The sequence below is a fragment of the Ranitomeya imitator genome, chromosome 6 (assembly GCF_032444005.1).
Source record: "Ranitomeya imitator isolate aRanImi1 chromosome 6, aRanImi1.pri, whole genome shotgun sequence".
NCBI lineage: Eukaryota > Metazoa > Chordata > Amphibia > Anura > Dendrobatidae > Ranitomeya > Ranitomeya imitator.
Window position 1 is genome coordinate 316,158,090 of NC_091287.1, and position 14,012 is coordinate 316,172,101.

The 14,012-nt window shown below is 45.1% G+C and overlaps 2 protein-coding genes across 2 annotated transcripts in view; both read right to left on the reverse strand.

Annotated features, from left to right (window-relative positions):
• The window catches only part of SERPINB5 (serpin family B member 5), a 117,149-nt gene that overhangs the window by 81,815 nt on the left and 21,322 nt on the right, over window positions 1–14,012 (reverse strand). The gene's annotated exons all lie outside the window — the stretch shown is intronic.
• Window positions 11,538–13,626, reverse strand: LOC138642555 (uncharacterized). Its single transcript, XM_069730782.1, has 3 exons — window positions 13,490–13,626; window positions 12,617–13,027; window positions 11,538–12,257 (listed from the first exon to the last, which is right to left on the reverse strand). Exons 2-3 carry the CDS (start codon window positions 13,025–13,027, stop codon window positions 11,727–11,729), a joined length of 942 nt encoding a protein of 313 aa, XP_069586883.1. The 5' UTR covers window positions 13,490–13,626; the 3' UTR covers window positions 11,538–11,726.

Genomic DNA, 14,012 nt, shown 5'->3' on the forward strand with positions numbered 1-14,012 from the left:
GATAGGACAGGAAAGGATACTGTGCGGTCAGTATAAAAACTACAAAACAATCCACGCAGAGTTTACAAAATCTCCACACCTGACTAAAGGTGTGGAGGGTAAATCTGCTTCCCAGAGCTTCCAGCTAACAGAAAAAAATCCATAATGACAAGCTGGACAAAAATAGAATGCACAGAACAATAAGTCCACAACATGTGGACTGAAATGAGCAAAGCCAGAACTTATCTTGCAGAACTGGTCAGGAAACAAGGAGAATCCAAGCAGAGATGTGAATCCAGCCAGAGAACATTGACAAGTGGCATAGGCTGAAGACTAGAGCCATGTTAAATAGCAAAGCCAGGGACGATTAGTGAAAGCAGCTGCTAAAGCTAAACCCAAGGAGCGGCAGTTCCACTCAAAACCACCAGAGGGAGCCCAAGGGCAGAATTCACAAAAGTGCCATTTACAACCACCGGAGGGAGCCCAAGAACGGAATTCACAACAGTACCCCCCCTTGAGGAGGGGTCACCGAACCCTCACCAGAGCCCCCAGGCCGATCAGGTCGAGCCAAGTGAAAAGCACGAACCAAATCGGTAGCATGGACATCTGAGGCAACAACCCAAGAATTATCCTCCTGGCCATAACCCTTCCACTTGACAAGATACTGGAGCCTCCGCCTCGAAAAACGAGAATCCAAAATCTTCTCAACCTCATATTCCAACTCTCCCTCAACCAACACCGGGCCAGGAGGGTCAACCGAGGGAACAACGGGCACCACATATCTCTGCAACAAAGATCTATGGAAAACATTATGAATGGCAAAAGAGGCTGGAAGAGCCAAACGAAAAGAGACCGGATTAATAATTTCAGAAATTTTATAAGGACCAATAAACCGAGGCTTAAACTTAGGAGAAGATACCTTCATAGGAACATGACGAGAAGACAACCAATCCAAATCCCCCACACGAAGCCGGGGACCAACACGCTGACGGCGGTTAGCAAAACGTTGAGCCCTTTCCTGAGACAACGTCAAATTGTCCACCACATGAGTCCAAATCTGCTGCAGCCTGTCCACCACAGAATCAACACCAGGACAATCAGAAGGCTCAACCTGCCCAGAAGAAAAACGAGGATGAAAACCAAAATTACAAAAGAAAGGTGAAACCAAAGTAGTCGAACTAGCCCGATTATTAAGGGCAAACTCGGCCAACGGCAAGAAAGACACCCAATCATCCTGATCAGCAGACACAAAGCATCTCAAATAGGTCTCCAAGGTCTGATTAGTTCGCTCAGTTTGGCCATTAGTCTGAGGATGAAACACCGAAGAAAAAGACAAATCAATGCCCATCCTAGCACAAAAGGCCCGCCAAAATCTAGAGACAAACTGAGAACCTCTGTCAGACACAATATTCTCCGGAATGCCATGCAAACGAACCACATGCTGAAAAAACAATGGAACCAGATCTGAGGAGGAAGGCAACTTAGGCAAAGGTACTAAATGAACCATTTTAGAGAACCGGTCACAAACAACCCAGATAACAGACATCTTCTGGGAAACAGGAAGATCCGAAATAAAATCCATGGAAATATGCGTCCAGGACCTCTCAGGGACCGGCAAAGGCAAAAGCAACCCACTAGCGCGGGAACAGCAAGGCTTTGCCCGGGCGCAAGTCCCACAGGACTGCACAAAAGCACGCACATCGCGAGACAAGGAAGGCCACCAAAAGGACCTAGCAACCAAATCTCTGGTACAAAAAAATCCCAGGATGACCAGTCAACACTGAACAATGAACCTCAGAAATTACCTTACTTGTCCATCTATCAGGAACAAACAGCTTCACCACTGGACAGCGGTCAGGCCTATCAGCCTGATATTCCTGAAGCACCCGGCGCAAATCAGGGGAGATAGCAGAAAGAATCACCCCCTCCTTAAGGATGCGAACCGGCTCAAGGACTCCAGGAGAATCAGGCGAAAAACTCCTAGAGAGGGCATCAGCCTTAACATTCTTAGATCCCGGAAGATACGAGACCACAAAATCAAAACGGGAGAAAAACAGGGACCATCGAGCCTGTCTAGGATTCAGCCGCTTGGCCGACTCGAGGTAAATCAGATTCTTATGATCGGTAAGGACCACAACACGGTGTTTAGCTCCCTCAAGCCAATGTCGCCACTCCTCAAACGCCCACTTCATAGCCAACAACTCCCGATTGCCGACATCATAATTGCGTTCCGCAGGCGAAAACTTTCTGGAAAAAAAAGCACACAGTTTCATCAAAGAACCATCAGACTCCCTCTGAGACAATACGGCCCCTGCCCCAATCTCAGAAGCGTCGACCTCAACCTGAAAAGGAAGAGAAACATCCGGTTGACGCAACACAGGGGCAGAAGTAAATCGGCGTTTAAGCTCTTGAAAGGCCTCAACAGCCTCAGAGGACCAATTCGTCACATCAGTGCCCTTCTTCGTCAAATCAGTAAGGGGCTTAACCACACTGGAAAAGTTGGCAATGAAACGGCGATAGAAATTAGCAAAGCCCAAAAAATTTTGAAAACCCTTCACAGATGTGGGTTGGATCCAGTCATGAATAGCTTGGACCTTAACAGGATCCATTTCTATAGACGAAGGAGAAAAAACAAAACCCAAAAAAGAGACCTTCTGAACTCCGAATAGGCACTTAGACCCCTTCACAAATAAAGCATTATCACGAAGGATCTGGAACACCATCCTGACCTGCTTCACATGAGACTCCCAATCTTTGGAAAAAATCAAAATATCATCCAAATATACGACCATGAATTTATCCAGATAATTGCGGAAAATATCATGCATGAAAGACTGGAACACAGATGGAGCATTAGAGAGCCCAAATGGCATCACAAGGTATTCAAAATGGCCTTCGGGCGTATTAAATGCAGTTTTCCATTCGTCACCCTGTTTAATATGAACAAGATTATATGCCCCTCGGAGGTCAATCTTAGTAAACCAACTAGCCCCCTTAATCTGAGCAAACAAATCAGTAAGCAAAGGCAAGTGGTATTGGAATTTGACCGTGATCTTATTAAGAAGACGATAATCAATACAGGGTCTCAAGGAGCCATTCTTCTTAGCGACAAAAAAGAAACCTGCTCCCAATGGTGACGAAGAGGGCCGAATATGCCCTTTCTCCAAAGATTCCTTAACATAGCTCCGCATGGCGGCATGCTCTGGCACAGACAGATTGAAAGTCGGCCCTTAGGGAACTTACAACCAGGAATCAAGTTAATAGCACAATCACAGTCCCTATGTGGAGGAAGGGAACTGGACTTGGGCTCATCAAATACATCCTGGAAATCCGACAAAAACTCAGGGACCTCAGAAGAGGGGGAAGAGGAAATTGACATCAAAGGAACGTCACTATGTACCCCTTGACAACCCCAACTAGTCACAGACATAGTTTTCCAATCCAGCACTGGATTATGTTCCTTTAACCATGGAAATCCCAGCACAACAACATCATGCAGATTATGCAACACCAGAAAACGGCAATCTTCCTGATGTGCAGGAGCCATGTACATAGTCATCTGTGTCCAGTACTGAGGTTTATCCTTAGCCAAGGGTGTAGCATCAATGCCCCTCAAAGGAATAGGGCTCTGCAAAGGCTGCAAGGAAAAACCACAGCGCCTGGCGAATTCTAAGTCCATTAAGTTCAGGGCAGCGCCTGAATCCACAAATGCCATGACAGAAAAGGACGATAATGAGCAAATCAGGGTCACAGATAAGAGAAATTTAGGCTGTATCGTACTAATGGTAACAGACCTAGCGACTCTCTTAGTACGCTTAGGGCAATCAGAGATAACATGAGCAGAATCACCACAGCAAAAACACAGCCTATTCTGACGTCTGAATTCCTGCCGTTCTATTCTAGTCAAAATCCTATCACATTGCATAGGTTCAGGACTATGCTCAGAGGATACTGCCATATGGTGCACAGCTTTGCGCTCGCGCAGACGCCGATCAATCTGAATGGCTAGAGACATAGATTCGTTCAAACCGGCAGGCGTAGGAAAGCCCACCATAACATCTTTAAGGGTTTCAGAAAGACCTTTTCTGAAAATAGCAGCCAGAGCCTCTTCATTCCATTTAGTGAGCACAGACCATTTTCTAAATTTCTGGCAGTATAACTCTGCTGCTTCCTGACCTTGACACAGGGCCAACAGTGTTTTCTCAGCATGCTCTACAGAGTTAGGTTCGTCATACAATAATCCGAGCGCTTGAAAAAATGCGTCTACATTCAATAATGCCGGATTCCCTGTTTCAAGAGAAAAAGCCCAGTCTTGTGGATCACCACGCAGCAAGGATATGATGATTTTCACCTGCTGAATGGGATCACCTGAAGAACGGGGTTTCAAAGCAAAAAACAATTTGCAGTTATTTTTAAAGTTCAAAAACTTGGATCTGCCCCCAAAGAACAAATCCGGAGTAGGAATTCTGGGCTCTAAAGCCGGAGTCTGGACAACATAGTCCTGGATACTCTGTACTCTTGCAGCCAGTTGATCCACACGAGAAAACAAACCCTGAACATCCATGCCAGAGCATATATCCTGCACCACCCAGATATCAAGAGGAAAAAAGAGGCAAACCAGAGCACAGAAAAAATATTGTTCAGAACTTTCTTTTCCTTCTTTTGAGATACATTTAATTCATTCTTGGCCACTTGTACTGTTCTGATCTGGTGGTTTAGGAACAACATGAGACAAGCTCTGAAGGAGGTGGTATCTGTACTGACCGCAGACCCTGAACCTAGCAGCGCAACTAGAAATAGCCGTGGGGGGTACCTGACGCTCCCTAGACCCCTCGGCATAGCCTAAGATCTAACTTCCCCTAAAGATGGAAACAGGAAACCTATCTTGCCTCAGAGAAAATCCCCAAAGGAAAGATAGCCCCCCACAAATATTGACGGTGAGAGGAGGGGAAAATAACATACGCAGAGATGAAATCAGATTTTAGCATAGGAGGCCAGTCTAGCTTGATAGATAGGACAGGAAAGGATACTGTGCGGTCAGTATAAAAACTACAAAACAATCCACGCAGAGTTTACAAAATCTCCACACCTGACTAAAGGTGTGGAGGGTAAATCTGCTTCCCAGAGCTTCCAGCTAACAGAAAAAAATCCATAATGACAAGCTGGACAAAAATAGAATGCACAGAACAATAAGTCCACAACATGTGGACTGAAATGAGCAAAGCCAGAACTTATCTTGCAGAACTGGTCAGGAAACTAGGAGAATCCAAGCAGAGATGTGAATCCAGCCAGAGAACATTGACAAGTGGCATAGGCTGAAGACTAGAGCCAGGTTAAATAGCAGAGCCAGGAGAGACCCAGAATTCTAATGGAAATGCCATGTGCCACATTTATTAAGGGTTTTGGGAAAATTTTTGGACCTCATTAAACACTTTTAGAAAATGTCTATGAAAGGAGGTGTAGCTAACTAAGTTTATAATGTACTCCAAGTTTATTCAAGTGGCTTAAAAAACAGCATGAGTCGCTGAGATGAATTTAGTGCATTTTAAGACTAGTCCAGGAATTGTTAATCTTCTCCACATGTGTCCCATTTGCTTGGATAGTGAAGCAGGGCCCAGACAAAAGGTTTTTGTACAGTAGTTGCTCCACACCCTAGAGGAGAATGGCTGTTACACAGACCAGTGAAAAGGACGTAATATAAGATACTCCCTACTACATTCTGTAATTAATGATAGGCACTCTCTTCAAGTGCTTCCTTTCAGTGTTAAGGTACCTTCACACTGAGCGACGCTGCAGCGATATAGACAACGATACGACCAAAAGGCGATCGCTGGAGCGTCGCTGTTTAGATCGCTGTAGAGACGTCAAACACACCAACGTTCGAACGATGCCGGAGCGATACAGTGACGTAACAGCGACTCACGGATCGTTGTCGCTGGTTGCTTGCTTCACGTCAAACAGCAGTGGTTAACGATCCGATGAATTGGCAGCGTAGTCAGATAGGTGTCACCCAGGTGGGTGACACCCAGATAGGTGTCACCCAGGATGTGACGTCCCGGCGTCTCAGAATATAAACCGCGACTCTACAGCGATTGATTCACATTGTTCGAGAGCTGCGTATGCCTGTTTTTCCCTGCATTTCTAGCGTCCTGTCCGGAACGATCCTTCTCCAGCTACGATCCTCTTCTACCGTGAACGTTCTGTTCGGAACGCCGTACTCCACTGCCGGCGTCTTCATCGGTTCTTTTATTGCTCATAAACGGTATGTTCAATTTTTTTTTTTTTGTATAGTAATGGCTGTGTAGTAATGCTAGACGCAATGCTTATCTAAAGTATATGGTATAGTAATGTATAAAACATATCTGGCAGCTATCTTGTGCATCTGGTAAGCGGACACACAAGATGGAGGCACTTTCGGATGCAGTTTGCAAACTATTTGGCGCTGTGTAGCATTTTTTGCGCAAACTATATGGTAAGGCCAACCAACTCTTTTGTGTCTACCTTGGCTTAGCTGTCCCTGGCCTGCTCCGCAAGTAAATAAAAACAGCTCACAACTGGTAAACTAATTTTTTTTTTTTCACAAACTGACCTTATTTTTTTTTGATCAAGAGACAATCACTGTCACGCTATCTATATTCATCAAGTACGGTGTCAGAAAAATGAATTCATGATAAACATATACAGGCTCCTGAATTCACTATTTCTGACACCTGGCAGGTGAGCATAGATATGTACCGTGTGACAACCATTGTCCCCTCAATTTGTGTGATTATGGAGATGCATGTAATATTTTTGGCCCACCTCATATCTGTATACTACAGACACACCAAGCTGCAGTCTTTTCATTTTTAACTACTGGAGATATTATGTGGGCCAAAAAGTGTGTGTGGCGACGTTTCTTGGCGCACGGTGTGTTGCCGGTGGCTATAGACACAATAAACCAAACATAATTGTGTCAAATCAAACTTTTTTTATGTTGTTAACTGAAAAATAACAAGGAACAGAACAATATCCCAAACAATGAAAGAAAAAAAAAAAAAATCAGAACCTCCCACGCCTCAAGAGGTGTCGCAGCATGCGGCCATGTTGCTGTACTTGTTGCAGCATGAGCGCTGCTGTCCGCTCCAGGCGGTCTTGCTTGGCCAGCAGCTCTCTCACGGTGTCCGGTTCTGTGATAGAAGAGGTTGGAGAATGGACAGTGATAAAGCTGCAACGGTGGCATGTGTTTACATAACCAGCAATTTTACCGTACCGTCAAAAATAACGATTTTTGTAACGATATCTTTGATTTCTGTGAAGTTGCAACGATATTGTTAACGCAATCGTTCTGTGTGACAGCGACCCAGCGACCACACAGTGACTTACCAACGATCACGACCAGGTCGTATAGCTGGTAATGATCGTTAGTAATTCGTTTATTGTAAAATGGTACTTGTAACTACACACTCAATTTTCTACTGCCCCAGAGGGCTTTTTTTAGGTTCAATGTTTTAGGGTCCGTTTAGTCGTTGTCAAATGTGACATCCCACCGATAACCCCCTCCCACTTTCTCAATACTTACGGAAAAGGGACGCCTGTTGCTCATCCGCAGAGCTGCTGACCACCCATCCCCTGGCTCGGGCCACAGCTCCTGCTGCTGAAAGGAAGCAAATACATATCTGGTTAACAATTGAACTCACTGTGGTGAAGCGCTCGCTGGTTTTGTCACTTACGAATGCTTGTCGCTGGAGAGAATGACGCCGACCCGGGGGAGGAAGATGGGTGTTGAAAGGGCGGGGTTGTGGCCTGCGGTGGGGTTACTGCACCTGTAATGTACACAATATTTAACCTCCCTACTAATGGCCCGTATGTCGTCATTAAATTCTAAAAAAGGGTGGTTAACTTACGTGACGACACTGGCTGTGGGCTTCCGCTGCTAGCCGCTGTACTGCTGGCTGCAGTGGGTGCTGTCCTCTGCCGGCGGCGTCTCTCTACACCCCAAAAAAAGACACGCAAGGTTTAGACACCAGAAGTACAGAGCTGTCGACTTAAATAAAAAATTAAGTAGGCGCCATCGCAATTGCCAGACATGAGGGGTAACTTACGTGACGGCCCTGGCTGTGGGCGTATGCTGCTGGCCGCTGTAGTCCTCTGCTGGCGTTGTCTCTCTATACACAAAAAATAAAGAAACACAATGTTTACACACCAAAGTACAGAGCTTCCGACACCCCCACAAATAACAAACCTAGGCCAGTGGCATAAAGGAATAAAATTTAAATTTAACTCCCCAAATCGAGGTACATATATAGAAGGTGGGAAGCGCCACACGGCAGTGCGAGTGTCCCTATTCCCCCCTCCCGATACTGTGTGTCTCCCAATTACACTATACTGTTACTTGCCTTGCCTGGTCTCTGCCCGCAACGTTGCCAGATAAAGTGGCTGTTTGTACCGGAGGTCGGCCCACTTTTTGCGTAGCTGCAGCGCACTGCGCCGGATGCCGAACCTCCGCTCCATCTTCTGGGCAATGTGGCGCAACACCTCATTCTTATGTAGATTTGGGTGTGCTGGGCGACTCTCCCGGCCCTCATAGTCCATGGCATCCATTTTTTTTACAAAAAAACGGACCTCTGTCTGCCCCAAAGGAGGACATCGCTGTCTCGCCGCCATTTTAGCAAGAGAGACGCTGTATGGCACCACCCAGCCACGCCCAGAGGAGGTCCTTGATTCTACCGTTCTGGCGCGCAATTCGCAACGCTATAGCGTCTCCATTTATGCACACCGTCGCGGGTGTGACGTCGGCTCCAGAAGTCACTATTTGGCGTTCCCGTAATAAATCAGCAGCGCTCATCGTCCTGTTTGTTTCAGTGGATGGTACATTTAATGGAGGGTATCTATGGGGTATGGCTGTTGTGTTAACGTTGCTTACAATTAGCCATGTATATCTCTGTGTATGTATATATGTATGTGTGTGTATGTATGTGTATATATATATATATATATATATAGTACCTTACATCCTATGTTAACATTTTTGTCAAATGGTGCAGCATCGGTGACGCAACGGAGAATGCATTACAGTATTGGATGTCTTGTGTAAGTTTTGAAAATTATATGTAGTAATTTTTTTTTTTCTTTTTTCCTTTCTCAGGTTGCCATGTCTCATTCGGATGTACCTGTGATTGTTGCGGCCGCGTTATTGGTAGAAGCTCACAACCAGCTGGAGGTTCAAGCGCGAAACAATCGTGTAAAGCGTCAGCGCCGCATGTGGACCAAACAGTGGCTGCAGAAGAGGAATCAATTGTCCCATATGGGCCTTATAAGGGAACTGCAGGATAACAACCCGCATGATTTTCGTAACTACCTGAGAATGTCGGAGGACTCATTTAATGTCCTACTTGCAGCTGTAGAACCTTATATCAGGCGGCAAAATACACAGATGAGAGCAGCTGTCCCTGTGGATGAGAGGCTGGCTGTCACGCTGCGTTTCCTGGCGACTGGCAGGTCTATGCAAGACTTGCATTACAGCGCAGCTATATCCCGATCCCTACTCAGCGTCATCATCCCAGAGACATGCAAAGCTATTGTCTCAGTTTTACACCGCAGTTACATGCCTTTCCCACAGACCCCGGATGACTGGAAAGAGATTTCTAGGGGATTTGAGGAGCAATGGCAGTTCCCGAATTGCGGTGGGGCCTTGGATGGCAAACATGTACGCATCACCCAACCACCACACTCTGGCTCCTTTTATTATAACTATAAGGGATATTTCAGCATAATTCTCATGGCCCTCGTAAATGCTAACTATGATTTCATAAGTGTGTCTGTTGGGATTAACGGGAGAGTATCCGATGGAGGAGTTTTGGAGCACACAGATTTTGGGGAACGCTTGAAAAATAATAAACTTGCCTTGCCGCCCAACAGTGACACAACAGAAAACATGAACTTTGTCTTTGTCGGAGATGAGGCTTTCCCACTGCATCCGAACCTTTTGAAGCCCTTCTCCCAGAAGACTCTGACACCGGAACGACGAATCTTTAATTACAGACTTTCAAGAGCTAGACGCGTTGTTGAAAATGCATTCGGAATTATGGCAAACCGATTTCGGGTTTTCCACACAGCACTAAACATGAAACTAACGTCTATTGACTCTGTGGTGCTTGCTTGTTGTGTCCTCCACAACTTTCTACGTCGCCGTGATGCCACTGCATACAGCCCTACACAGTATGTAGACTCTGTGGACCAGGGTAACGGAGATGTAACCCAGGGCGAATGGCGTCTAGACGCGCACAGGGTTTGTGGTTTGGAAAGTCTGGGTTCTGGAAGGTACTGTGATGATGCAACTAATAGCAGGGACAAATACTCTGACTTTTTCAATGGGCCAGGGGCTGTCCCATGGCAGTATCAACAGCTGTAACGTAACTGTTGGCATAACTTATACCATGTATTATGGATGATATTGTTGGGGGGTTCAAGTGCTCTTGTGTAAAAGTGCTCATTTTTAACAATTTTTGGATGACCCATGATACTCCTTTTTCTGTAATAAATGTGAACATAACGATATATCTATTTGTTATTTCTTATTATTTTACATACATACCAATACATACCAATAAACATATATATCTATGAACATACTCTACTTCTGTATCAATCATATGAAACCTGTGAGTCTTCAGCATCCTATGCACTAGTGATTTCCTGATGTGTGTGTGTATATATATATTAGTAGATGTTCACCATATTCTAAAGGTACCTTCACACTCATCGACTCTGCAGCGATACCGACAATGATGTCGATCGCTGTTTGGTCGCTGGAGAGCTGTCACACAGACAGCTCTCCAGCGAGCACCGATCCAGAAGTCCACGGGTAACCAGGGTAAACATCGGGTTACTAAGTGCAGGGCCGCGATTATTAACCTGATGTTTACCCTGGTTACCGTTGTAAATGTTAAAAAAAAATTACAATACATACTTACATTCACGCTGTATAGTCATGTCCCTCGCCTTCAGCTTCCAGCACTGACTCAGCGCCGGGCGTAAAGTACAACGGTGATGTCAACGCTGTGCTTTACTACCGGACGGCGCTCACCAGTCAGTGCGGGAAGCCGAAGGCGAGGGACTTGACCATACAGCGGGAATGTATGTACTGTTTGTTTTTTAAACATTGACAACGGTAACCATGGTAAACATCACGTTACTAAGAGTGGCCCTGCACTTATTAACCCAATGTTTCCCTTGTTTCTTGTGACGACATCGCTGAATCGGCGTTACACATGCTGTGTGTAACGCCGTTTCAGCGATGTCAGCGGGAGATTCAGCAACCACAAAAAGTGCTGTACTTTCCCCAGCGACCAATGATCTCCCAGCATACATTACCGTCACACAACAATTTAGTTAACGATATCGTTGCTACGTCACAAAAAGCAACGATATCGTTAACAATATAGTTATGTGTGACGGTAATGTATTGGGTATTCTAGCATTCGCATGTCCCCGTCGCATATTGCCCAGCAACGTAGTATATTGACCAGCGGCGTCATTTATTGCCAAGCCAAAGAGACACGTAGTACATACACAAATTTAAGAAACCAAAAATTTTATTATTTGTATTAAAAATTTTATTATTTGTTATTACAATACTTTTTTAATGTTGATGAGGCATAGGGGATTAATGACCGGGTGCCAGGAGGATGCCTGCAGGGGAGAAGGCATAGGGGATTACTTGTGGAGCATCTAAAACACAAGTCTCATTTATTTAAACTACAACACTACAAATTTTGGTAGTAAGTGTCCATCTCACTGTAGTGGTGCGTGGCTATAGGAGGTCCTTGTGATAAGTCACCAAAAGAAGGGGGTGCAGGTGGTGTCCGGAACTGAGAATTATGTGGCCCAGGTCTGCGGACAGGAGTGCTGTGCATGGGCTCCTGTTGGTGTCCCCAATAAAAATGGGCACTGGGCTGACGGACGTCAATGCTCAATGTTGATGTGTCGCATAGTTTTCCTGCGGCTGCCGCGTTCATAACGTCAAACATTATTCTCTCCGCGTGAGATCTTTGGGTATCATCCAGTCTGTTTAAACGTTCCTCAACCAAGGATGCGAATGGGGAGAGTTTGGTTGTGACGTGCTTCGACAAGATGCTGTTGGCCACTGCCAGGAGATCCACAGGTGTGGCTGCTGTTGATTTTCTTTTTCTAGATGGGCGCAGTGGACATGTCTGCTCCTCGACAGACGGGCTACTGGAGGACTGAGGGGACTGGACATTGTTCGCTTCCGTTGTTTCCCGCTGTTGCAGAGGCACCTGCAATTACATGAAAAAGAAAAATTTAAAATAAATAACATACAAACGACTCTGCCACACATCCCTAGAGAGCCCACACCTCCCCAAACACCTCTATGCCCATTGGAACCTATGAGGAACAGTTACCTGGGTTAAAAAACAAAGGGGTTAAAGAGCTGTGCAGAACTACATTGGCCGGCAATACTGTACGAATGTGCGGAAGACACAATATGTTAATTACGGACACAGGAAGTGGCAGCTGTTATCATCAGGGGGATTAAACATGAACAACGTGACTCACTATTACTGGAAGCCATGCAGTCTCATAAACATACAAGACACACGGCATGCTACAAGAAGGGAAGCTTGGGGCTACTTACATGGTCGTCAGGAGACTCAGGCAGGATATCTTCGGGCGATGGCTCACAAAGGCTAGTCACAGTCTGGCACGGGCGAGGGATTTCTTGGTCTCTAGTGAATGCCATCAGGTCGTAATACCACAGCCTGGGCACATAGACTTCCTCAGTTCCGGCCCCAGACTTCTTAGAATTTTCCACTTTGTTGACCTCTTTTTTGAAAACTGTGCGGAGAGCCTGGATCTTTTTCCTCACAATGTTTTCATCCACGGTCTCTGTGGGATGATACTCCCTGTAGACGGCCACCAGCTTCTCATACGCTTCTCTCTTCATGTAACGGTTGCTATAATCCTTAGATTTTATCTTCCACAAACAGGGCAGGGAGCGGTACATCTCTATGAGTGCCCGAACACAGTCCTGCTCATTTGTAGACATCTTTAAAAAATAAAAAAATAAAAGTTAAGAAACAGCAAAAAATAAAAGTTTGATGAGCCGTATGCCGTTCCTATTGTTATCAGTCATTTTTTGTATGGGATGGTCCGTGGGACTATTTCCACCATTTAGGGGATGGGATGGGGGCCGTTTGTGTGTTTCCTCATAGCCACCATTTGGGGATGGGATGAGGGCTATTTTTATCCATTTTGAGAGTTGAAAAATTTGTACATTCTATTGGTTGCTATTTTGTCAATGGCCAATTTCATGTTGGTGAAACACACCATACTACAAAATCGTTTGCATTACCACTTAAAAGGGAAATACTACGACGCTAAAGCGTCTTTGGTTATAAACGTGAAAGCTCTAAAAAAATCACTGCTGAGATGTAGTATACATCTATTTCTATACACATAAATTAGTATTGCTGCATGGCAAATGAATACAGCACAAGGATATACTCACCGTAGATGTACTAATTGAGAACGCTGCAGAGTTGAAGATCTACAAACAGGTCGCTCAAAAGTTACAGCCAAGACGCCCACGAGTTGATGGAGAAGGAACACGATGGATTTCGAACCAAGACGCACACGAGATGCTCGTGGATGGCAGAGTACGCACAAGTGATTGAAAAGTTGTAAAGTCGCGGTTTATATTTCGGAACGCAGGTACACATGACCCCGATGTGACCTATCAGCGTTCTCAGTGAGACGTAACAACAAAGCCATTTGAAATATATAACGTTATGGCGTCACCTTTTGTAATGTAATAATGTGATTTAAAGGGGTCTTCTTTTGTAATAGTGATGCATTGTAAATACGCCCTTACGTAAAGTTCACACCTACCTCCTAGGCTGTCGTGACAGTTGGCGTCACCTTTTGTAATGTAATGTAAAGGGGTGCCTTTTTCAATGTAATAATGTGATGTAGGCATCACCTTTTGTCTTTGGAATGCATTTGGGAGTATGGTGATAATTACATTACTATAA